This window comes from Bufo gargarizans, chromosome 5, assembly GCF_014858855.1.
Source record: "Bufo gargarizans isolate SCDJY-AF-19 chromosome 5, ASM1485885v1, whole genome shotgun sequence".
NCBI lineage: Eukaryota > Metazoa > Chordata > Amphibia > Anura > Bufonidae > Bufo > Bufo gargarizans.
In genome coordinates, this window is record NC_058084.1 from 20,531,871 (window position 1) to 20,558,149 (window position 26,279).

Genomic DNA, 26,279 nt, shown 5'->3' on the forward strand with positions numbered 1-26,279 from the left:
TTGTGAAGCCAGAATTCTGGAGTGTAGGGTGTGATAAATGGCTTTTCCTGAACCAGGAGATTGACGGCCTATCTTCAGGAATGTACCTTTGCATTAACATTGACTTAGGAATAGGACAAAGCTGCAGTCCCCCGCACCACCACTAGGTGAACAGGTGAAAGGCCTCTTTAAAAAGGTGACTGAAGTCAGTTCTGATATAGATGTCCTATCCTGAGCATAGCCCATCAATGTCCTGATCCCAGAAAACCAGTTTAGGGTATGTGAACACAGTTCGTATTATGTGGCGGATTTTTACGTCATACAATACGGCACCAGATGATCCGATGACACGGTGCAGAACGTTTCGGTTGAAATTTACCCGTGCTGTGGATTTTGAAGTCTGCAGCATGACAGCTGTGGCTGTTCAGAACCGATTTCACCTTTTGTAAAGCAAAGAGTGAGATCTGGGATAAAAGCCGTGACAGATTTTGGTGTGAAAACACCAAATACCGCACAAAATTTAGTTGTGGAAATTCTGCATAAACGACACTGTTGAGTATGCGAATGCAGAATTTGTAAGACTTTTTTTAAAGGGGTTATCTCGGAATTTATATTGATGATCTATCCTCTGGATAGGTCATCAATATCAGATCGGAGGTGGTTACATCCGGGACCCCCCACCAATCAGCTGTATGGCACCTCATACATTGGTCACGTGGCCTAGTTGCAGCTCAGCCCCATTCAAGTCAATGGCACTGAGCTGCAGTACCGAGCACTTCCACTATACTATGTACGGCACTGTGCTTGCAAAGCTGGCAGGAGATGGCATCGCCCACCAGAGCTCCAGTCAGTGCAGCAGCTGATTGTCACAGGTGCCAGTCCTCGGCCCCCCACCGATTTTATATCCTGAGGATAGGTCGTGATGATCAATTCCTGGATAACCAGTTTAAGTTTTATGAGAGAGGAACTCATGCTTTTTATAACCAGTGCTCCAAGTTATCTGTTCTCTTTCTCTGGGGAGATTCATGTTTGCATGTTATTTTCCCCATGGAGCATTGCCGGTAATTCTTCATGCATCTGGTCTCCTTAAAGGGGTATTCCGGTTGTTAAAACTTGTACCCATTCTACAGAATAGGGTTACATATTAAACCGGTGGGGTCCTACTGCTGGGGGGAGAAATGCCGCTTCATTCATCTTTGTGGGATCCCAGAGACAGCTGAGTGCAGGACTCTACTATCTCCAGAACACCCATATAGATGCCACTCTGTTCATTTCAGGGGGCTCTGAGGTCCCCATTTTTGTGCATGGTGGGGGTCCCAGTTGTAGGACCCCCACCCATCTAATAGTTATCCCCTATCCTGTGGATAGGGAATAACTTGTAACAACCAGAATCCCCCTTTAAAGGGTGCCAGAGCTCTGAACCCGGACATAACCCCTTCTTACCCCTCCGCTCCGATGCTCTCCCTTGCCCAGGGCAAGGCTTTTTTCCTTTGTATCCGGACTTTCTCACAGTTTGCTAGGCAGAGGTTTCCACCTAGCAGTGAGCCCCGGTGACGTCACTGGCACTAATGGGCGGTCTTTAGCTCTGCCGTAGCCTGTAATACTGTCTAGGACAGCGCTAAAGCCCACCCATTTACATCACCGGGAACACTGCTAGGCGGGAGCCTCCACCTAGCAGTGTAAGATGTAAACAAAATAGCCCTTGTCCTGCGCAATGCTGTGCAAGGGGGAGCATTGGCGGATGAAACGCTGGAGGGGTGAAGAAGGGGTTATGTCCGGAATCAGCTCCGGACAACCCCTTTAATCTGAAGTGAAAAGGTCTCCCTCTTGGTAAGGCCGGGTTCACATCTGTAATCCAGTCACTGTGTCCGGCGGACATGTCGGCTTTCAGCCAGACAAAGATAGTACACGCAACATTTTTTGTCCAGCTCAAAGCCGAGAGCGTCCGGATCCCATAAAAGTGAGAGGGGACCCAGTGGTATCCGGCTAGGCCAAAAACGGTGAACACTGGCGGTCTATTCTGGCGCAGAAGTGAACCAGGCCTAAGAAGTGCACTCCATCCGAGTAATGAAATCTATCCATTTACTGTTACGGGAGGAAGGTAATTAATGAAATATAAATCATTGCCTTTTATGTTTCATCTCTTATTCAACAACAAATAGTTCTCTTTGGGAGCAAAAAAAATAAAAATAAAGACGACGGAAGAAGAGTCTGCATCATTTATAGGACTGTAATACTGTGAGCGGTAGCCCTGCCTGTACACCGGGGACCCCCGGGGGAATGGCTCCCGAACCATACAGTAAAGACTCCAAATACATGATGGTGATAACGGAGACTGGGAATGCCCAGCGCTCGGCGGGCGGAGGCTGGTGATGTCACTGACCAGCCGCTGCCTGTCCACGACTGCCCCCCAGGGAGAAGAAGTAATGGTGTGCGTTTAAAATGTAGTATAAAACAGAATTGTTCTGCAAATCTCATATTCCTAGGTGTTCTCTGTTGGCTGTCACTGAATGGGAAAATGTCCTTATTACATCTCACCTGATAGCGCCCGCAGCGGTTGTATGCACTCTAAGCAGCACTGTGCAGGGGCGGACTGGCCAAAGACCCTGCAGGAAAATTTCCAGTTGAGCCGATGTCCTGGGGGCCACCTGAGCCCTCCTCATGGCATGAGATAACCGCCTGATGCTCTTACGGTTAATGTAGGAGAATCAGGCACTTATACACCTGGCGGCAGCCTCAGGTACCCTCCGAATTCAACTGTATTTCCCTCCTCAGGAAGCCGATATAGTTAAATACTGCAGCGGAGGTGGCAGTATTTTATGGTGCACTGTGGTATTTGGTTCTGCCGGGGCAGAATATTGTGCTGCACTGTGGTATTTGGTTCTGCTGAGGCGGTATATTGTGCTGCACTGTGGTATCTGGTTCTGCTGGGGCAGTATATTGTGCTGCACTGTGGTATCTGGTTCTGCTGGGGCAGTATATTGTGCTGCACTGTGGTATCTGGTTCTGCTGGGGTGGTATATTGTGCTGCACTGTGGTATCTGGTTCTGCTGGGGCGGTATATTGTGCTGCACTGTGGTATCTGATACTGCTGGGGCAGTATATTGTGCTGCACTCTGGTATCTGGTACTGCTGGGGCGGTATATTGTGCTGCACTGTGGTATCTGGTTCTGCTGAGGCGGTATATTGTGCTGCACTGTGGTATCTGGTACTGCTGGGGCGGTATATTGTGCTGCACTGTGGTATCTGATACTGCTGGGGCAGTATATTGTGCTGCACTGTGGTATCTGGTTCTGCTGGGGCAGTATATTGTGCTGCACTGTGGTATCTGGTTCTGCTGGGGCAGTATATTGTGCTGCACTGTGGTATCTGGTACTGCTGGGGCGGTATATTGTGCTGCACTGTGGTATCTGGTTCTGCCCAGTGGTATATTGTGCTGCATTGTGGTATATGGTACTGCTGGGCAGTATATTGTGCTGCACTGTGGTATCTGGTTCTGCTGGGGCAGTATATTGTGCTGCACTGTGGTATCTGGTTCTGCTGGGGCAGTATATTGTGCTGCACTGTGGTTTCTGGTTCTGCTGGGGCGGTATATTGTGCTGCACTGTGGTATCTGGTTCTGCTGGGGCGGTATATTGTGCTGCACTGTGGTATCTGGTTCTGCTGGGGCAGTATATTGTGCTGCACTGTGGTATCTGGTTCTGCTCGGTGGTATATTGTGCTGCATTGTGGTATATGGTACTGCTGGGCGGTATATTGTGCTGCACTGTGGTATTTGGTACTGCTGGGGCAGTATATTGTGCTGCACTGTGGTATCTGGTTCTGCTGGGGCAGTATATTGTGCTGCACTGTGGTATCTGGTTCTGCTGGGGCAGTATATTGTGCTGCACTGTGGTTTCTGGTTCTGCTGGGGCAGTATATTGTGCTGCACTGTGGTATCTGGTTCTGCTGGGGCAGTATATTGTGCTGCACTGTGGTATCTGGTTCTGCTGGGGCAGTATATTGTGCTGCACTGTGGTTTCTGGTTCTGCTGGGGCAGTATATTGTGCTGCACTGTGGTATCTGGTTCTGCTTGGGCAGTATATTGTGCTGCACTGTGGTATCTGGTTCTGCTGGGGCGGTATATTGTGCTGCACTGTGGTATCTGGTTCTGCTGGGGCAGTATATTGTGCTGCACTGTGGTATCTGGTTCTGCTGGGGCAGTATATTGTGCTGCACTGTGGTTTCTGGTTCTGCTGGGGCGGTATATTGTGCTGCACTGTGGTATCTGGTTCTGCTGGGGCAGTATATTGTGCTGCACTGTGGTATCTGGTTCTGCTCGGTGGTATATTGTGCTGCATTGTGGTATATGGTACTGCTGGGGCGGTATATTGTGCTGCACTGTGGTATCTGGTTCTGCTGGGGCAGTATATTGTGCTGCACTGTGGTTTCTGGTTCTGCTGGGGCGGTATATTGTGCTGCACTGTGGTATCTGGTTCTGCTGGGGCAGTATATTGTGCTGCACTGTGGTATCTGGTTCTGCTGGGGTGGTATAGTGTGCTGCACTCTGGTATCTGGTTCTGCTGGGGCAGTATATTGTGCTGCACTGTGGTATCTGGTTCTGCTGGGGCAGTATATTATGCTGCACTGTGGTATCTGGTTCTGCTGGGGCAGTATATTGTGCTGCACTGTGGTATCTGGTTCTGCTGGGGCAGTATATTGTGCTGCACTGTGGTATCTGGTTCTGCTGGGGCGGTATATTGTGCTGCACTGTGGTATCTGGTTCTGCTGGGGCGGTATATTGTGCTGCACTGTGGTATCTGGTTCTGCTGGGGTGGTATATTGTGCTGCACTGTGGTATCTGGTTCTGCTGGGGCAGTATATTGTGCTGCACTGTGGTATCTGGTTCTGCTGGGGTGGTATATTGTGCTGCACTGTGGTATCTGGTTCTGCTGGGGCAGTATATTGTGCTGCACTGTGGTATCTGGTTCTGCTGGGGTGGTATATTGTGCTGCACTGTGGTATCTGGTTCTGCTGGGGTGGTATATTGTGCTGCACTGTGGTATCTGGTTCTGCTGGGGCGGTATATTGTGCTGTACTGTGGTATCTGGTTCTGCTGGGGCAGTATATTGTGCTGCACTGTGGTATCTGGTTCTGCTGGGGTGGTATATTGTGCTGCACTGTGGTATCTGGTTCTGCTGGGGTGGTATATTGTGCTGCACTGTGGTATCTGGTTCTGCTGGGGCGGTATATTGTGCTGTACCACTGTATTGCTGCCCCCCCCTTCGGTCAGTGTGGACCCTCCTCCATCATGGGGCCACTTCTAGGGTTTTTTACAGGGTCACTTTCATTTTCCAGCCCGCCCCTGGCACAGTGTATCAGCATAGGTAAGATCCATCAATCCCCAGTCCAGGCTGTTTACTTAAGGGAGGCAAATTGTAACAAACCCTCAGCTGTGAGAAGTATTAGGTCTGGACAGATTTTCAGTCTCCAGAGGTGAAGAAGAATGTTACCATTCACTGACAGCAAGCAGAGACTAAGGCCCCTTTCACACGGGCGAGTTTTCCGTGCGGGTGCGATCCGTGCGGCGAACGTATGGCACCCACACTAAATCCTGACCCATTCATTTCTATGGGGCTGTGCACATGAGCGATGTTTTTAACGCATCACTTGTGCGTTCAGTTGAAATCACAGCATGCTCTATATTTTCCGATTTTGACGTGACGCAGGCCCCATAGAAATGAATGGGGTGTGTGAAAATCGGATGGCATCCGCAAGCAAGTACGGATGCCGTGCGATTTGCACGCATGGTTGCTAGGAGACCATCGGGATGGAGACCCGATCATTATTATTTTCCCTTATAACATGGTTATAAGGGAAAATAATAGCATTCTGAATACAGAATGCATAGTAAACCAGCGCTAGAGGGGTTAAAAAAAATAAAAAAAAATTTAACTCACCTTAGTCCACTTGCTTGCGAAGCTGGCATCTCCTTGTGTCTCCGCTGCTGATGAACAGGACCTGGGGTGAGCTGCTCCATTAAATAGAGCTTAAGGACCTTCGATGACGTCACTCCGGTCATCACATGGTCTTTTACCATGGTGAATCACCATGGTAAAAGATCATGTGACGTACCATGTGATAACCGGAGTGACGTCATCGAAGGTCCTTAACCTGTATTTAATGGAGCAGCTCACCCCAGGTCCTGTTCATCAGCAGCGGAGACACAAGGAGATGCCGACTTCGCGAGCAAGTGGACTAAGGTGAGTTAAATTATTTTTTATTTTTTTTAACCCCTCTAGCGCTGGTTTACTATGCATTCTGTATTCAGAATGCTATTATTTTCCCTTATAACCATGTTATAAGGGAAAATAATACAATCTTCAGAACATCAATCCCAAGCCCGAACTTCTATGAAGAAGTTCGGGTTTGGGTACCAAACATGCGCGATTTTTCTCACGCGAGTGCAACGCATGACAATGTTTTGCACTTGCGCAGAAAAAATTGCGCATTTTCCCGCAACGCACCCGGCTCTTATCCGGGCAAAAAAACTCACGCCCATGTGAAAGAGGCCTAATAGTGCTGAGAACTGTCCTTGAAATAGCTCTTCATTATATAACAAATGTGCTTCATGTAGAAAAGGACCAGAATCGGCTCAGACAGGACCCGTCAGGTGAGGTGGACCACCACTGCGCCTCCTTGTCTGTGCCTCGGGCCCCGGCGATGTTCCCTGCAGGATCTCAGGCGCTGACCGGTCCAGAGTGAGGTGTAATGCAGAAGTAAATTGTAATGTAAGGTCCTGGTTTTCCACCCCGCAGGCCATTATACTAGGAGAACCTCTGCAGCTGACAGCCGAGGCCCGGGGGCCTCTTGTCCTTAGCCGGTGTGCTGATTAGCTGTCAGAATGGGAAGGGACAGCGACAGCCAAACAGGTGTGTCCTCCTCCAGGACCCGGCGATCCTTACTGCTGTCGGGCAGTCCCGGTACATTCCTCCTTCGTGGCTTGATTAGGACGGACAGGAGAAGGCAAAACAGGAGCATCGATCGTGGGGGCCATTACTGATAATGCTGTATCTGGCCGGATGTGTATACCGTCAGAACCCACCCCAGACCTTTAATGAATGAAGAAATGTGTTACCTTCAGGTGATGTGAATAGAGCGTCATGGCGCGGGGAGACAACTCCAGCTAAGGCTGTGTTCACATCTGTGTCGGGGTCTCCATCATATTTGGGGGAAAAGGCTGCACTACTTGCATCGCTTTCTTTCCATGAACATGAGCACCTGGCCAATAGGAAGACTCGGTGGTGGCCGGACCACGGCTTCCTTTTCAGCTGTGTTTACAAGATATGGGACCTACACCTATTAGACCCTGGGGGGCATACCTTAGTGATATGCCCCCATGGTCTGAGATGGGAATACCCCTTTAAATCCAGCCATGCGACTAAAGATTAGTCATAAAATAGTCACAAGTCCCTTAGTAAATGTGGCCCATTGCGTGCGCTATCATACATAGGAGCGATCATGGTCTCAGCGGCAGACCTTTTTTTGTCGCGCAACACATTTGGCTGTGCAGATTTATTTGTGACTTTTTTGCAATGATGTGGCAATGCGACAAAAAAACTCCTACCACGACACCTTTGACTATTATTACATAAAATACAACACATGTTGCCGTGTCGCCCTAGCCTAAAGAAAAACTGGCTTAGTTGCCCAGAACAACCAATCAGATTCCACCTTTCATTTTCCAAAAGAGCACAAAAAAAATGAAAGGTGGAATCTGATTAGTTGCTATGGGCGACCAAGTGAGTTTTCCCTTTGCACCAGTTTTGATAAATCTCCCCCGCTGTGTGAATGCAGCCTTACTCCTCTGTGGTCTGAAACCCGGTCTCGCTTATTGGTAGAGCGCCACGTGGCGTGCAGTCGCCTTGGTTATGGGCTATGCCTAGTTATTACAAAACCGCAGTATGTGGCACAATACCGCAGTGTGCAAACCCAGCCCTAGGATGGCTCTATTGCTCCGCCACAACCCACGCAGCGGTATGAGCCGCACCGGACCTGTTACAGTGTTCTGTCTTTCAGTATAAAAAAAGAATGTTCAGTGACAGCAATCTGAGGTAGTGAAAAATGTGAAAAAGCGTATTAGATAGTTGCAGAACTTTACAATGCACAAGGCTGAGGTTACGTCCTGTGTCCGTGCTCGGAAAACAGCAGCGTTTCTGGTGACAGGAATGTGGTCACATGACCCGGCGGTGACGTCCGTCACTCATCGCCTCTGTGTCCTCCATGCTCTTATCACATTTATAAATACTTGAAATTTTTTTATTTTTGGAAAATGCAATTAGTAAAATGAGTTGCATGTGTTGTGAAGTCAGTCAGACAATTATCTGCTGTGCAGAGAGCGGCAGCCGATGTAACATGCTCTGGTGATAAACCTGGTTCTCTGTCTGTTGTCTCGTAGTCTGAAGACCTCGGTGCCTGCGCTCAGTTTGAAAACAGTCGAAACAACAGGAACATGATGCCCAGTTCCAGCTGTGTCTTTCCAACCTTCACCTTGAGGAAGCCTTCTTCTGAGACCGACATTGAGAACTGGGCCTCCAAGCATTTCAACAAGCACACGCAGGGCCTTTTCCGGAGGAAGGTGTCCATTGCCAACATGTTGGCCTGGAGTAGCGAGTCCATCAAGAAGCCCATGATAATGACCAACGACCGCAATGTGAAGAAGGAGGCCTGCGACATATTCAAGCTCATTCAGATGTACATGGGAGACCGCCGATCCAAGACCGACCAACTCAGCGTCGCCTTAGAGATCGCGACCAAAGGGTGGAGCATGCAAGGTCTGAGGGACGAGCTTTACATCCAACTGTGCCGGCAGACCACCGAGAACTTCCGCTACGAAAGCCTGGCGCGTGGGTGGGAACTAATGACCATTTGTTTGGCTTTTTTCCCACCAACTCCTAAATTTCATTCTTACTTGGAGGGATATATTTATCGACACATGGACCCTGTGAACGACACGAAAGGTAAGACCCAATGCACACGTCATCTTCATACCCGGGAGGTGGTAGGTTCTGGGGGTTCATGTCAGGGCTGGGACCTACATGTTCTGTTCTTATCTGTTGTCTACGTCATAGGGATGGAGATGTGACTCCCGAGCTGTAGAAATCAGTAGGCACTTAAGAGATGACAGGAGAACCCCACCTGATGCCTTCTATTAATGCAAAGAATTTACAGCATGTGCCCCGCTGTGCTAAAAGCCTTATGCGTTTCCGATGTTAGTCATTCTTAGTCATAATTTAGAAAAATAAATTACAATTTAAACCCCCGGCAAATCACATGTCCAAGTTCCCTCCCACCTGGGAGTGGCCAAAGCAGTCATGTGATGTGTCATATACAAGTGTAATCTCATATCTATCTATGTCATATCTATCTACAGATATGGGGTTGAGGTCGGGGCTGTGTGCGGACGGTCATGTTCTTCAACACCGGACTCCCCCAAGCGTGTCTTTATGGACCTTGCTTTTTGCACTGGGGTGCAGTCATGGTGGAATGGAAAAGGTTCTTCCCCAAACTGTTCCTACAAAGTTGTCACCATAAAATTGTCCACAGTGTCTTGATCTGATGAAGCATTCAGATTTCACTTCACTGGAACTAAGGTGCTGAGGCCCTGAAGACCCCCCATAGCATTATCCCTCCCCCACCAGACTGTACAGCTGGCACAGTGCAGTCAGGTAGGTAACATCCTCCTGGCATTCACCAGACTCATCCATCAGACACCAGATAGAGAAGTGTGATTGGTCACTGCACAGAAGACATCTCCACTAGTGTTGAGCGAGCAACACCAGTTAGGCTCGAGCATCGCTATGCTCAGAACATCGCTAAGTTCGGCCACGCATGCTCAAGTCAGTGTATTTAAATCTAATTTAGCCTCTATCTCTATCTCTATCTCTATGCAGAAGATCGCTGTACAGTGAGGGAATCCCTCAGTGTGAGCCCACGGCTTAGGAGTCCCTACTCTGACTCCATATATAGATGTCCAATCTAATTTAGCCTCTTTTTCTGAAAAGTTTCTGCCGGGATTTGAACTCACAACCTTGTGCATTAGAGGCAAGGCACTTAACCACTCAGCTATAATAGCTGCATAGCCATTTACTAAAAAAATGAAAATATATGAGACTTCCACTGTACTGTACTTCTACTGAGACCTATACAGTAGAAGTCTCATATTTATTTTTATTTTTTTGGTGACTGGCTATGCAGCTATATAGTGTAGTGGTTAAAGTTCTGGCCTATGATGCAGAAGCTGTGAGTTCAAATCCCGTCAAAAAACTTTTTTAGAAATAGAGGTTAAATTAGATTTATATATTTTATATATTTTTTTGTAATTGTAAATATATATATATTATATATATAAAATCATACTTCTGATATATATGAATGCATAATATGTGGGAAACTACTACTGATGTTTTAGCCATAATATATTTGAATATATATTCTAAATATATAATAATATGTGTAAATATATTATGGCTAAAAACTTATATGTATATGTTTAAATTAAGTTTAACCTCTATTTCTGAAAAAGTTTGTGATAGGATTTGAACTCACAGCTTCTGCATCACACCACTACACTATATAGCTGCATAGCCAGTCACAAAAAATAAAATAAAAATATGAGACTTTTTCTGTATAGGTCTCAGTAGAACTCAGTAACTGGCTATATGCAGCTATTATAGCTGAGCGGTTAGGTGCCTTGCATCTAATACAGAAGGTTGTGAGTTTTAATCCTGGCAGAAACTTTTCTGAAATACAGGCTAAATTAGATTTAAATACACTGCTCCATTCTACTCCTGGTAATGGCAGACTGCATGGCTAGAGGCTGGATGTTATACACCTGTGGTAATGGCAGACTGCATGGCTAGAGGCTGGATGTTATACACTGTGGTAATGGCAGACTGCATGGCTAGAGGCTGGATGTTATACACTGTGGTAATGGTAGACTGCATGGCTAGAGGCTGGATGTTATACACTGTGGTAATGGCAGACTGCATGGCTAGAGGCTGGATGTTATACACCTGTGGTAATGGCAGACTGCATGGCTAGAGGCTGGATGTTATACACCTGTGGTAATGGTAGACTGCATGGCTAGAGGCTGGATGTTATACACTGTGGTAATGGCAGACTGCATGGCTAGAGGCTGGATGTTATACACTGTGGTAATGGCTAGAGGCTGGATGTTATACACTGTGGTAATGGTAGACTGCATGGCTAGAGGCTGGATGTTATACACTGTGGTAATGGTAGACTGCATGGCTAGAGGCTGGATGTTATACACTGTGGTAATGGCTAGAGGCTGGATGTTATACACTGTGGTAATTGGTAGACTGCATGGCTAGAGGCTGGATGTTATACACTGTGGTAATGGTAGACTGCATGGCTAGAGGCTGGATGTTATACTCCTGTGGTAATGGCAGATTACATGGCTGGATGTTATATATCTGTGATAATGGCAGACTGCATGGGTAGAGGCTGGATATTATACTCCTGTGGTAATGGTAGACTGCATGGCTAGAGGCTGAATGTTAATACACATCTTGGAGTCATATGCCAAGATGTTAGAAGGATGTGTAAAGTCCCAGTCCCAGGAACACATAGGAACTCCCCGGGATTTAACCCCTTGTGATTTGTATAGATTATGTTTTATAGCATGTTACATAAATGATAGACCCTCTGATCGGTGGGGTGGTCTGACCTAGTGATCTTACCTTCTCATCCAGCTATCTTCTGAGATTGAGGACTGACACTCCTCAGTGAAGCAGTGGCCCCCGGTACGTCATACAGTTACATCAGCTGAAGCAGTTTACTGAAGCGTCCATGAGCGGCCACTTACCTCTGTCCCTCGGGGACGTTTGGAGCTGTAATTGTTGTGCTGATCTGTGTGTGATACGTGAAGCTTGTGGCGCTGCTGGCGACTCCTCGGTCTGGTGCCAGTGACTTTCTAGTCCCCATGTGGCCTGTATATTGGAGGCACAAGGGCTAAATATGAAGGAACTGCATTATATACCATTTATATTCTTTTAAATGACTTATTTTGTGTTGTTTATATGGCTCCACCGTATTCTGCAGCGATGTCACCGTTCATATCAGCCCCTCACAACCCCAGCGCTCACTCACTGGGGCCAGGAGGAACCACACAAGAACATTTGGGCTTCCTGCACACGGGGAGCGCGGCCTTGAAGAAATTCTGGCTATTTGTGCTTTTCTGCACCAGAAACTGCATGTGTTACTTATGAGTTTTGCTGCTTTTTTGCATTGAAACTGGTGAAATGCATTGACGTACCTCCAATAGAGGCAAACCACGCAGCTGCTTTGGGGGCCGTGGGGAAAAGGGGCCCGCCCTAAACCAAAGGCCCCACCCCCTAATTATACTAATTACTGTCCAAGCTCTAGTATAGTATCCCTGTCATCAGCGGAGAACTGCGTCTAGTAAAAGAACTCCACAAAGAATGGTTCTCAGGTTAGATAGGAGCATCTGCCAGGACCTGTCCTGGCATCATCATCACAGGTCCTTCAACCACCAACAGCATGGAGAAGAACTGCAGGGTGATCTCTCCACTGAGACCAGGATGGAGCGGTGAGAGGAGGTCCTCCTCCTTTCTCTTCATTTGCCCTCCCCCACCCATTCCCTGTCTTTACTTATATCTCATATATAGTACTGTAGACAGTTACAAGCCGTATACCTTGTGTACCTCACATAGTGACCATAACATATAACTGACCACATCTACTGGTACACTCTGCATCTATTATACCTCGTACCTCACATATCAGTACACTGCTATATATACTATATACCTGTACACACTATTATACCTCGTACCTCACATATCAGTACACTGCTGTATATACTATATATCTGTACACACTGCATCTATTATACCTCGTACCTCACATATCAGTACACTGCTGTATATGCTATATACCTGTACACACTATTATACCTCGTACCTCACATATCAGTACACTGCTGTATATACTATATATCTGTACACACTGCATCTATTATACCTCGTACCTCACATATCAGTACACTGCTGTATATACTATATATCTGTACACACTGCATCTATTATACCTCGTACCTCACATATCAGTACACTGCTGTATATACTATATATACGTACACACTGCATCTATTATACGTCGAACCTCACATATCAGTACACTGCTGTATATACTATATATACGTACACACTGCATCTATTATACGTCGAACCTCACATATCAGTACACTGCTGTATATACTATATATCTGTACACACTGCATCTATTATACCTCGTACCTCACATATCAGTACACTGCTGTATATACTATATATCTGTACACACTGCATCTATTATACCTCGTACCTCACATATCAGTACACTGCTGTATATACTATATATCTGTACACACTGCATCTATTATACGTCGAACCTCACATATCAGTACACTGCTGTATATACTATATACCCGTACACACTATTATACTTCGTACCTCACATGTCAGTAGTCGGAGGGGCTATGAATGGGGCATGAGGAGCCAATTTAGATTCTTGCTATGGGTCCCAGTGATTTCTATGTTCTCCCCTGGTGAAATGCTCAAAGAATAGCTATAGTATCCAGTTGGACGTCACCTCTGAGAATCTATAGTGAATATCGCGGTGACCTCTTCCCCTCCCCCAACTGGTGAGGTTTGTTTAGACACAAAGAATCGACGTCCTGTGGATTTCAGAATCTGGACGACAGGTCAATTCTACACGGAACAAAAAGTGAAGTGTCCGTGTGATCTGTGAGCTCTCCTCCACCTCGCTGGTGATGGTGATCTGCGAGATCTCCTCCACCTCGCTGGTGATCTGTGAGCTCTCCTCCACCTCGCTGGTGATGGTGATCTGCGAGATCTCCTCCACCTCGCTGGTGATCTGTGAGCTCTCCTCCACCTCGCTGGTGATGGTGATCTGTGAGCTCTCCTCCACCTCGCTGGTGATGTGATCTGTGAGATCTCCTTCACCTCGCTGGTGATCTGTGAGATCTCCTTCACCTCGCTGGTGATCTGTGAGATCTCCTCCACCTCGCTGGTGATGTGATCTGTGAGATCTCCTTCACCTCGCTGGTGATCTGTGAGATCTCCTTCACCTCGCTGGTGATCTGTGAGATCTCCTCCACCTCGCTGGTGATGGTGATCTGTGAGATCTCCACCTCGCTGGTGATGGTGTTCTGTGAGCTCTCCTCCACCTCGCTGGTGATGGTGATCTGTGAGCTCTCTACCACCTCGCTGGTGATGGTGATCTGTGAGCTCTCCTCCACCTCGCTGGTGATGGTAATCTGTGAGCTCTCCTCCACCTCGCTGGTGATGTGATCTGTGAGCTCTCCTCCACCTCGCTGGTGATCTGTGAGCTCTCCTCCACCTCGCTGGTGATGGTGATCTGTGAGGTCTCCTCCACCTCGCTGGTGATATGATCTGTGAGCTCTCCTCCACCTCACTGGTGATGTGATCTGTGAGATCTCCTCCACCTCGCTGGTGATCTGTGGGCTCTTCTCCACCTCGCTGGTGATGGTGATCTGTGAGCTCTCCTCCACCTCGCTGGTGATGTGATCTGTGAGATCTCCTTCACCTCGCTGGTGATCTGTGAGCTCTCCTCCACCTCGCTGGTGATGTGATCTGTGAGATCTCCTTCACCTCGCTGGTGATCTGTGAGATCTCCTCCACCTCGCTGGTGATGTGATCTGTGAGATCTCCTTCACCTCGCTGGTGATCTGTGAGATCTCCTTCACCTCGCTGGTGATCTGTGAGATCTCCTCCACCTCGCTGGTGATGGTGATCTGTGAGATCTCCACCTCGCTGGTGATGGTGTTCTGTGAGCTCTCCTCCACCTCGCTGGTGATGGTGATCTGTGAGCTCTCTACCACCTCGCTGGTGATGGTGATCTGTGAGCTCTCCTCCACCTCGCTGGTGATGGTAATCTGTGAGCTCTCCTCCACCTCGCTGGTGATGTGATCTGTGAGCTCTCCTCCACCTCGCTGGTGATCTGTGAGCTCTCCTCCACCTCGCTGGTGATGGTGATCTGTGAGCTCTCCTCCACCTCGCTGGTGATCTGTGAGCTCTCCTCCACCTCGCTGGTGATGTGATCTGTGAGATCTCCTCCACCTGCTGTATATACTATATACCTGTACACACTATTATACCTCGTACCTCACATATCAGTACACTGCTGTATATACTATATATCTGTACACACTGCATCTATTATACGTCGAACCTCACATATCAGTACACTGCTGTATATACTATATACCCGTACACACTATTATACTTCGTACCTCACATGTCAGTAGTCGGAGGGGCTATGAATGGGGCATGAGGAGCCAATTTAGATTCTTGCTATGGGTCCCAGTGATTTCTATGTTCTCCCCTGGTGAAATGCTCAAAGAATAGCTATAGTATCCAGTTGGACGTCACCTCTGAGAATCTATAGTGAATATCGCGGTGACCTCTTCCCCTCCCCCAACTGGTGAGGTTTGTTTAGACACAAAGAATCGACGTCCTGTGGATTTCAGAATCTGGACGACAGGTCAATTCTACACGGAACAAAAAGTGAAGTGTCCGTGTGATCTGTGAGCTCTCCTCCACCTCGCTGGTGATGGTGATCTGCGAGATCTCCTCCACCTCGCTGGTGATCTGTGAGCTCTCCTCCACCTCGCTGGTGATGGTGATCTGCGAGATCTCCTCCACCTCGCTGGTGATCTGTGAGCTCTCCTCCACCTCGCTGGTGATGGTGATCTGTGAGCTCTCCTCCACCTCGCTGGTGATGTGATCTGTGAGATCTCCTTCACCTCGCTGGTGATCTGTGAGATCTCCTTCACCTCGCTGGTGATCTGTGAGATCTCCTCCACCTCGCTGGTGATGTGATCTGTGAGATCTCCTTCACCTCGCTGGTGATCTGTGAGATCTCCTTCACCTCGCTGGTGATCTGTGAGATCTCCTCCACCTCGCTGGTGATGGTGATCTGTGAGATCTCCACCTCGCTGGTGATGGTGTTCTGTGAGCTCTCCTCCACCTCGCTGGTGATGGTGATCTGTGAGCTCTCTACCACCTCGCTGGTGATGGTGATCTGTGAGCTCTCCTCCACCTCGCTGGTGATGGTAATCTGTGAGCTCTCCTCCACCTCGCTGGTGATGTGATCTGTGAGCTCTCCTCCACCTCGCTGGTGATCTGTGAGCTCTCCTCCACCTCGCTGGTGATGGTGATCTGTGAGGTCTCCTCCACCTCGCTGGTGATATGATCTGTGAGCTCTCCTCCACCTCGCTGGTGATGTGATCTGTGAGATCTCCTCCACCTCGCTGGTGATCTGTGGGCTCTTCTCCACCTCGCTGGTGATGGTGATCTGTGAGCTCTCCTCCACCTCGCTGGTGATGTGATCTGTGAGATCTCCTTCACCTCGCTGGTGATCTGTGAGCTCTCCTCCACCTCGCTGGTGATGTGATCTGTGAGATCTCCTTCACCTCGCTGGTGATCTGTGAGATCTCCTCCACCTCGCTGGTGATGTGATCTGTGAGATCTCCTTCACCTCGCTGGTGATCTGTGAGATCTCCTTCACCTCGCTGGTGATCTGTGAGATCTCCTCCACCTCGCTGGTGATGTGATCTGTGAGATCTCCTTCACCTCGCTGGTGATCTGTGAGATCTCCTTCACCTCGCTGGTGATCTGTGAGATCTCCTCCACCTCGCTGGTGATGGTGATCTGTGAGATCTCCACCTCGCTGGTGATGGTGTTCTGTGAGCTCTCCTCCACCTCGCTGGTGATGGTGATCTGTGAGCTCTCTACCACCTCGCTGGTGATGGTGATCTGTGAGCTCTCCTCCACCTCGCTGGTGATGGTAATCTGTGAGCTCTCCTCCACCTCGCTGGTGATGTGATCTGTGAGCTCTCCTCCACCTCGCTGGTGATCTGTGAGCTCTCCTCCACCTCGCTGGTGATGGTGATCTGTGAGGTCTCCTCCACCTCGCTGGTGATATGATCTGTGAGCTCTCCTCCACCTCGCTGGTGATGTGATCTGTGAGATCTCCTCCACCTCGCTGGTGATCTGTGGGCTCTTCTCCACCTCGCTGGTGATGGTGATCTGTGAGCTCTCCTCCACCTCGCTGGTGATGTGATCTGTGAGATCTCCTTCACCTCGCTGGTGATCTGTGAGATCTCCTCCACCTCGCTGGTGATGGTGATCTGTGAGCTCTCCTCCACCTCGCTGGTGATGTGATCTGTGAGCTCTCCTCCACCTCGCTGGTGATGGTGATCTGTGAGCTCTCCTCCACCTCGCTGGTGATGGTGATCTGTGAGCTCTCCTCCACCTCGCTGGTGATGTGATCTGTGAGCTCTCCTCCACCTCGCTGGTGATGTGATCTGTGAGCTCTCCTCCACCTCGCTGGTGATCTGTGAGCTCTCCTCCACCTCGCTGGTGATGTGATCTGTGAGATCTCCTCCACCTCGCTGGTGATCTGTGAGCTCTCCTCCACCTCGCTGGTGATGTGATCTGTGAGATCTCCTCCACCTTGCTGGTGATCTGTGAGCTCTCCTCCACCTCGCTGGTGATGTGATCTGTGAGCTCTCCTCCACCTCGCTGGTGATGTGATCTGTGAGCTCTCCTCCACCTCGCTGGTGATCTGTGAGCTCTCCTCCACCTCGCTGGTGATGGTGATCTGTGAGCTCTCCTCCACCTCGCTGGTGATCTGTGAGCTCTCCTCCACCTCGCTGGTGATCTGTGAGCTCTCCTCCACCTCGCTGGTGATGGTGATCTGTGAGCTCTCCTCCACCTCACTGGTGATCTGTGAGCTCTCCTCCACCTCACTGGTGATGTTACTCTGCGGATTCCGTAGGCACAGGTCTTTATTCTGTCCTTGCCACTTGAGAGAGGTGGGGGCTGGGCAAACTTACTGACGCTATGAAACCGGTGTAAAAGAGGATTGACATCCAGTCCCGTCAGGGGCTGGCGCAGTGTTTATTGCTGCAGGTATCGTCCTCCGCCCATACAGGGGCTATCAAAGACCGGTGTAAGGTGCTGGTATGTGATAAATGACCCCCTGCTGCTTAGCCGCATCTCCCGGACCGACGGTGGCGGCTCCTACTGCACAATAAAGATTTATGTGGGCTCACTGCCAGTCTGACCTCGGGTCTAACCAGATAAATCTCCATGATACAGCCAGTTCGGGTCCGGGCGATGCAGCTGACACACAGTCAAGTAAATCAGCCTGGAATATAATTTGGAAGAAGAACCTTGGGGGTCATTTATCAAGGACCGCCCGCCTGTCACACCTCCGGCAGTCCGTGCTCCCAGAGTGAACATTACGCCAGCCCTGACTGGAGGCGTTTTCACCCCTCTTTTACACCTTTTCCCAGACGTAAATGTTAGTAAATTTGCCGGCCCTCGCCTCTCCTTCACTACTGCCAAGTGCGACTAAATATCCTGACACGGAGGTTTAAAAAGTAGCAAAACAAGATCTTTCAAACCCCCTACCCTGTTCCTTCACCTGCCCGGGCGGCATCTGGGCTGCTAACGCCACAGTCTGCCACCTGCAAATGAAGCACAGAACCCGTCCGAGCACTTCCTGTGTGAACAGATGGCTGTGCACGTTAATGGGGGAAGGGAGGGCTTTGCATAATTAAAATTACTTTTATTTTGCTATTTGTCACAATTAGTGAATGAGATTGGTCACTGGCATAAAAGCTTATTAAACCCCCTATGTCTGCACTAAAATCGACCCAATTAAAGTGATTTTCCAGAGCATTTGTGGTCTTACATAGGGGACCTCGCAGGGGTGCTGCTCACCTCCTATAATCAGGGACATAATATCACCCCTATGGGTGGCCAGGGAGCAGCTGTGCAGAGAATGCAGCTCTCACCCCCCACTGCGGAGCTTTCATTCTCTGGTTCAGTGAGGATTCCAAAGATTGCGCCCCCCCCCCCAATCATAAAGCTGGCCACCTAACGATGTGCCATCACGCTGGCCACCTAACGATGTGCCATCACTTTGTAAATTGGGATTACCCCTTTAAATTTATAAAACATAACATTTACTTGCAAGGGGGGAGAATCTCTAGGAAGGAATCTGTCATCATTGCTTCTCTGCTGAGTGTTGTGCTCCTAGATCAGGTTTCTGGATTAGGCCTCTCGCAGGCGAGCGTTTGTCACACTGCGAGTCCGCAGGGGCAGCTCCCGGCCTAACCTCCCAGCACTGACCCGCAGCACAGCTCTCGGCCTGACCTCCCAGCACTGACCCGCAGCGCAGCTCTCGGCCTGACCTCCCAGCACTGACCCGCAGCGCAGCTCTCGGCCTGACCTCCCAGCACTGACTCGCAGAGCAGCTCCCGGCCTGACCTCCCAGCACTGACCCGCAGCACAGCTCTCGGCCTGACCTCCCAGCACTGACCCGCAGCGCAGCTCTCGGCCTGACCTCCCAGCACTGACCCGCAGAGCAGCTCTCGGCCTGACCTCCCAGCACTGACTCGCAGCGCAGCTCTCGGCCTGACCTCCCAGCACTGACCCGCAGCACAGCTCTCGGCCTGACCTCCCAGCACTGACCCGCAGCACAGCTCTCGGCCTGACCTCCCAGCACTGACCCGCAGCACAGCTCTCGGCCTGACCTCCCAGCACTGACCCGCAGCGCAGCTCTCGGCCTGACCTCCCAGCACTGACCCGCAGCGCAGCTCTCGGCCTGACCTCCCAGCACTGACCCGCAGCGCAGCTCTCGGCCTGACCTCCCAGCACTGACCCGCAGAGCAGCTCTCGGCCTGACCTCCCAGCACTGACCCGCAGCGCAGCTCTCGGCCTGACCTCCCAGCACTGACTCGCAGAGCAGCTCCCGGCCTAACCTCCCAGCACTGACCAGCAGCGCAGCTCTCGGCCTGACCTCCCAGCACTGACCCGCAGCGCAGCTCTCGGCCTGACCTCCCAGCACTGACTCGCAGCGCAGCTCTCGGCCTGACCTCCCAGCACTGACTCGCAGAGCAGCTCTCGGCCTGACCTCCCAGCACTGACCCGCAGAGCAGCTCCCGGCCTGACCTCCCAGCACTGACTCGCAGAGCAGCTCTCGGCCTGACCTCCCAGCACTGACCCGCAGCACAGCTCTCGGCCTGACCTTCCAGCACTGACTCGCAGTGCAGCTCTCGGCCTGACCTCCCAGCACTAACCCGCAGCGCAGCTCTCGGCCTGACCTCCCAGCACTGACCCGCAGCACAGCTCTCGGCCTGACCTCCCAGCACTAACCCGCAGCGCAGCTCTCGGCCTGACCTCCCAGCATTGACCCGCAGCGCAGCTCTCGGCCTGACCTCCCAGCACTGACTCGCAGCGCAGCTCTCGGCCTGACCTCCCAGCACTGACCCGCAGCGCAGCTCTCGGCCTGACCTCCCAGCACTGATTCGCAGAGCATCTTCCGGCCTGACCTCCCAGCACTGACCCGCAGCGCAGCTCTCGGCCTGACCTCCCAGCATTGACCCGCAGCGCAGCTCTCGGCCTGACCTCCCAGCACTGATTCGCAGAGCAGCTTCCGGCCTGACCTCCCAGCACTGACCCGCAGCGCAGCTCTCGGCCTGACCTCCCAGCATTGACCCGCAGCGCAGCTCCCGGCCTGACCTCCCAGCACTGACCCGCAGCGCAGCTCTCGGCCTGACCTCCCAGCACTGACTCGCAGTGCAGCTCTCGGCCTAACCTCCCAGCACTGACTCGCAGAGCAGCTCCCGGCCTGACCTCCCAGCACTGACTCGCAGAGCAGCTCCCGGCCTGACCTCCCAGCACTGACCCGCAGAGCAGCTCTCGGCCTGACCTCCCAGCACTGACCCGCAGCGCAGCTCCCGGCCTGACCTCCCAGCACTGACTCGCAGTGCAGCTCTCGGCCTAACCTCCCAGCACTGACTCGCAGTGCAGCTCTCGGCCTGACCTCCCAGCACTGACCCGCAGAGCAGCTCCCGGCCTGACCTCCCAGCACTGACCAGCAGAGCAGCTCTCGGCCTGACCTCCCAGCACTGACTCGCAGTGCAGCTCTCGGCCTAACCTCCCAGCACTGACTCGCAGCGCAGCTCTCGGCCTGACCTCCCAGCACTGACCCGCAGAGCAGCTCTCGGCCTGACCTCCCAGCACTGACCCGCAGCGCAGCTCCCGGCCTGACCTCCCAGCACTGACTCGCAGAGCAGCTCTCGGCCTGACCTCCCAGCACTGACCCGCAGCGCAGCTCTCGGCCTGACCTCCCAGCACTGACCCGCAGCGCAGCTCCCGGCCTGACCTCCCAGCACTGACCCGCAGCGCAGCTCCCGGCCTGACCTCCCAGCACTGACGGGGTCACATAGCATTATACTGATTTATGATGCTATGTAACCCTTACAGTTCTGGAATGTATTGGATAACAGTGACCTAATGCTGCCAGTGTTATCCAATACATTCCAGAACTGTAAGGGTTATATAGCATCATAAATCAGTATAATGCTATGTGACGCCATCAGTGCTGCGAGGTCAGGCCGGGAGCTGCGCTGCGGACTCGCTGCGGGAGGAACGCTTGTCTGCAAGGGGCCTAACAGGATTTTTCTGTCGTCGGCACCATTGTTCTGTGATTTTTGTGCCCTGATCCGCAGCTGAATCCCTGGTGACCCGTGCTGCAGACGGACTGTCGATTTCAGCCTATGCCTTGCAAAAGGTGAAATCTGTGGCCCAAATCTGCAGCATAAATCAACAGGCCCTGGATTTAAAATCTGTACCGCTGGTCTGCGCCATTTCCATGTGGATTCTGCAAATATTTGGTAGAGATTAGGTTAATTTGCATCCACTTTACTGCCCGGATGAAGACATGTTCACACAGTGGATTTTCCAAAGACGGAATCTGCTTTTCTTCCACCTCCCTTTTGTTTTCAATGGGAAATCAGCTCTCGTAAATACAGAGTTTTCTCTCGTGTGTTGATTGATTCAACATCACATGAAAAAAGCCACATGTCCCGTCTTGATTCCAAATTGAGATTCCCATTAAAATCAGTAGGATCCCTAAACACCACATTCAAATCTGCACCAAGAACCGCATAAAGAAATAAAAATGCGCAGAAAGCGCCTGGGAATTTGATGTGGATTCAGCTCCTAACTTTTCGGCGTGCTGATACTGAGGATTTTCTGTGGAAAATCCGCAGCGTATATGTGACCTGTGTGTGTGTACCTTACAGTCCCCAGACTGTCCCCCCTCTAAGTACAGACCTAAACTAAGGCTCAGACCAGATCCCCCAATAATAGTCACTCAGTCTCCTAATAACGGACCCCACCGCCCCAACTGCTCATCCTGCAGAAGGTTTTCAACTAGTTTGTGCCATGATTTTCAGCAAAAACCACAAAGTCTTGAAGCCAGGAAACTGAAGAAGTTCTGCCGCAGTTCATCACACTTAAACTACAATTCCATAAAATGTTTGACACTTTGGACTGTCGGACCGCCATTGCTCAGACCGGGGGTATCTGCTGCCTGCATCCATCACATAGGAATGTACGAACTGCCTCCATATATGACCTGTAATAAAAGAGATAGCCATTGCTTTGATGACACCCAGTCACATCCACAGCCATGTTCATAACTCTGCTGTACTCCAGTCACTTCCAGATCAGCAGTATTAGCGATCTTATTAACCATACCTGTTATTCCATCTGGTGATGTAGTCTATCTAGTCCTCTGTGGACATCGGGTAGTCGCTGTAGGTCTCATGGCCCCTTCACCCGGTGTTGCCCCCTCTTGTATTTCCATCAGATGTGTATACCGCCAGTATTGTCAGGGTTCCTGTCTTTGCCATATTTGTCTTGTGTTCATCATTTTGTTTGTTTCCCAGTGAATCATCACATAAAAGAACTTCTGGAAAGAAAGAAGAGATCCAATATGAGAAAGAAACCAAAACCTTATATTGAAGAGCGTGATGGTAGGGTGACGAGCTGTCTCCGTCATGGCTTTACCTCCCCCGGCTTTCTGTGTCACTTCTCTCTTACCCTGGTCTACACTTAACCTGTTCTTAGACCAGACCTAGTCTAGATGACCAGACGCCATGAAATATCCCGACCACCAGATGCTGCTGCGCTCCCCGCTGTGCCTCATGGGGTTGAGGCGATACCAGGGCGTGGAGGCTCAGCTTATGACCGTTTTATGCACTTTCTGTAACTGTCCAATGCCCAGAGCCTGCCACAGGGAATTGATCGGTACAAGGAGACATCGGGCGTCTCGCTGCAAGCTGCTAATGCCAAAACTGCTCTTCAAAGAAAGTGTGGGATCAGTTCTGGCATCAGTTTCCTTCTGCCATCCCTATGCCAAGCTGGATGGCATGAGTTGCTGGGCATGTGTGAAGGACGCCAGCTTTGGGACATTTGTAGATGTAGACAGCGGTGTGTTGTACCTGTTTTATACTCACCGGTTCCCCACCGCTCTGTTCTTGCCCCCGTCTTCTGTCCTGTATTGCGTGCGATGCTGCAGCCAGTAACTACCCCCAGCAGTGACGGAGACCAGTGAAGGAAGCGGAGCGGTGGGGGGCAGAGGAGTACAATTATTTCAACATGTACAACACACTGCTGCCCACAAGTAAAATGTCTTGAATCTGGACATCCCCTGTAAAAGGCATGTGCAACTAAGACAGACCCAAACGTGGCTTTACGACATGCCCGAGTGCGCTGATTTGTACGCTGGTACCCCCTAAGCTGGTGGGGGTTGAGCGGGGCTCTGTAATAACATCAGGTGCCCTTTAGGACAACCTGTGTCTGCAGGTGTTCAGAGTGCAGACTGCGGGGCCCTACAAACCTCTGGGAATCTGAAGGAACTGCCATCTGCAGCAAGTAGAGGAGATATTTTAGTGTCATCTGGTCAGTGAGCATTTCTACTAAACCACATCTAACCCGTCCTCTGCCTCTTCTGTCCTGCTGACCCCACTGTCTGCAGCTAATAACATAACCTATAAGTGTTCAGCGTCTTGTTACTGGTCCGTCACAGTGTATCACCGTGTGATGGGTGGTATGTGTTCCAGAAAGACGTGTCCTCCTCACCGCGGATAATAACCGCTCCTTTTCCTTCTCCACTGCTGGGGAAGGACTTGATTGTGTTATTTTATAACTTGTCGGACTTGTCTCTGTCTGTCTGCCAGTTGTGTCCGTGCCGCGGTGCTAGTGAAGTTGGGAATGTTTACCCATTTTGTGTTAGGACCTGGCAAACGGGGACAAATGTCAGAGCCCACATGTCATGGCGAAACCCACCGTGCATGTCAAGCTGAGGGTGAGGTAGACGGGAACCAGTTCCTCACCATACAGTTTCCTTGCCGCTCCAGTTGTGAGGCTTACCGGGTCCCCGGGTCTCTCTTATTTCATGCCTCTCGACACAGGAAATGTCCACGGGCCATAGGGGCGATTCATCTTAGCCAGAGATTGGCTGAGCAGGCATTTCCAGGCTTTTTGGTGTGAACACAGGACCAGGTAGTGGAAACCAGTAAGTGTCAGAACGCAGAGGCACGGGATCGGTGACCTGAACCCCTTTAGCCTCTCATTTTATTAAAGCATGTTCTGTGATGCAGTTTTTATAGGTACATTGGGAGTTATTTACAAAGAGCGCTACGTCTATTTTTGATCCCGTTTGCAACTTTTTCAACGCTCGTGCAACAATATTTTGTTGCACGAACATTTTTATACTGTGCTCTCCACTTGGGAGTGAAGGGGCGTGACGGGGGTCGGGACATCAGGCCCGACACATTTACTATCTTTATGCCAGAAAGGAGGCATAAAAGCGGAGTGAAAACTACTTCAATCAGGGGTCTGTCAGTCAGGGATCTGTCAGTCAGGGGTCCGTCAGTCAGGGGTCCGTCAGTCAGGGGTCCGTCAGTGAGGGGTCCGTCAGTGAGGGGTCCGTCAGTCAAGAGTCCGTCAGTCAGGGGTCCGTCAGTCAGGGATCCGTCAGTCAGGGATCCGTCAGTCAGGAGCCTGTCAGTCATTAAACAAAACACGGATACTGGCCATGTGCGTTCTGCATTTTCCAGAACTGAACGTCCGCCCGTAAGAGAACAGTCGCAGACAATAATAGGACATGTTCTATTTTTTTGTGGGGCCGTGGAACGGACATACGGATACGGACAGCACACAGTGTGTGTCAGGGGTCTGTCAGTTAGGGGTCTGTCAGTCAGGGGTCTGTCGGTCAGGGGCCTGTCAGTCAGGGGCCTGTCAGTCAGGGGTCTGTCAGTCAGGGGTCTGTCAGTCAGGGGCTAGAGCTGTTTTACTCCAGGCACATCGACAGACAGCGGCGCGCCTGAACCTCATCATAAATTAGACGCTTTCTCTGCCAACGCAGAGGGGGAAACAAATACTCGTGTAAAACACTGGACTCTGTAAATGACCCCCATTGTCCACGAATGACATTATAAACCCACCCAGTGCACTTGCCCTGGTACTGCTCATGCCGCTGATTGGACCCTGTAGGCCTCTTTCAGATGACCAAAACTCGGCTGCTTTTGGACGTCTGTATTAAAGGAATCTTTAACCGCAGAAGTTCACGGAACTTATAAGCGGATACACTGTCCGTTCTTCATGGCCTTTTTGCATTAGGGTGTGCATCCATTGTCTAGCCACCTGTCTGTTTTTATTGGCTGTTAAAAATGGCAATTAAAAATATATAATTTTTTTTGCAATTTACACGTGACGGTTGCAGCAAACATGTGAGTTGTGCTGCGACCCCATTTATTCCTATGGTATCTCCCAAAATCTCTGTGTAGCCGTACCCTCACACCCTAATGACTAATGAAACGGACTCTGTTCCTCTGTGCTGCTGTTTCTTGTGGCATCACTGCAGGTAAGCACCAGTCCTCTTACAGACCGCAGGACAGCTGTACATTTCATGCACCTTGTATTTGTTTAATAGTTAAAGTTAGTGAACCCCTGAGATGCATTATTCTGGGCACATGATCTGAAGTTATGAAAAGACCCCCACACTCTTCATCGACATCATTGACCTGATGGGCAGCTGGGGAGGTAGATGACGGTGGAATGTGGAGCTGCCTTCTGCCGGCGTCTGGCTGCAGCGACTGCTGGATATGACGCTGAGCCCAGAGGATTTCCACTAATGCAGGAAAGGCCGTTTCGTGATTTTATGGGAGATTGGCCGAGACATTAATGGGAATTGAAGGCGAACCGAGTTCAGAATGAATAAGCAGGGCTTGTATCACGCTTAGGGCTCTTGTACGCGGCCGTAGCCGTTATAGCGGTCCACAAATTGTGGATTAAACAAAACACGGATACTGCCCATGTGCGGTC

The 26,279-nt window shown here is 50.4% G+C and overlaps 1 protein-coding gene across 2 annotated transcripts in view; it reads left to right on the forward strand.

Annotated features, from left to right (window-relative positions):
• The window catches only part of ARHGAP39 (Rho GTPase activating protein 39), a 146,478-nt gene that overhangs the window by 92,067 nt on the left and 28,132 nt on the right, over nt 1-26,279 (forward strand). Inside the window, exons 4-5 of one of the 2 annotated variants that reach the window (XM_044294416.1) lie at nt 8,417-8,978; nt 22,838-22,924. In XM_044294416.1, coding sequence (XP_044150351.1) covers nt 8,417-8,978; nt 22,838-22,924 — 649 coding nt within the window. The remainder of the gene's footprint in view (nt 1-8,416; nt 8,979-22,837; nt 22,925-26,279) is intronic. The other variant, XM_044294417.1, reaches the window with a different exon arrangement.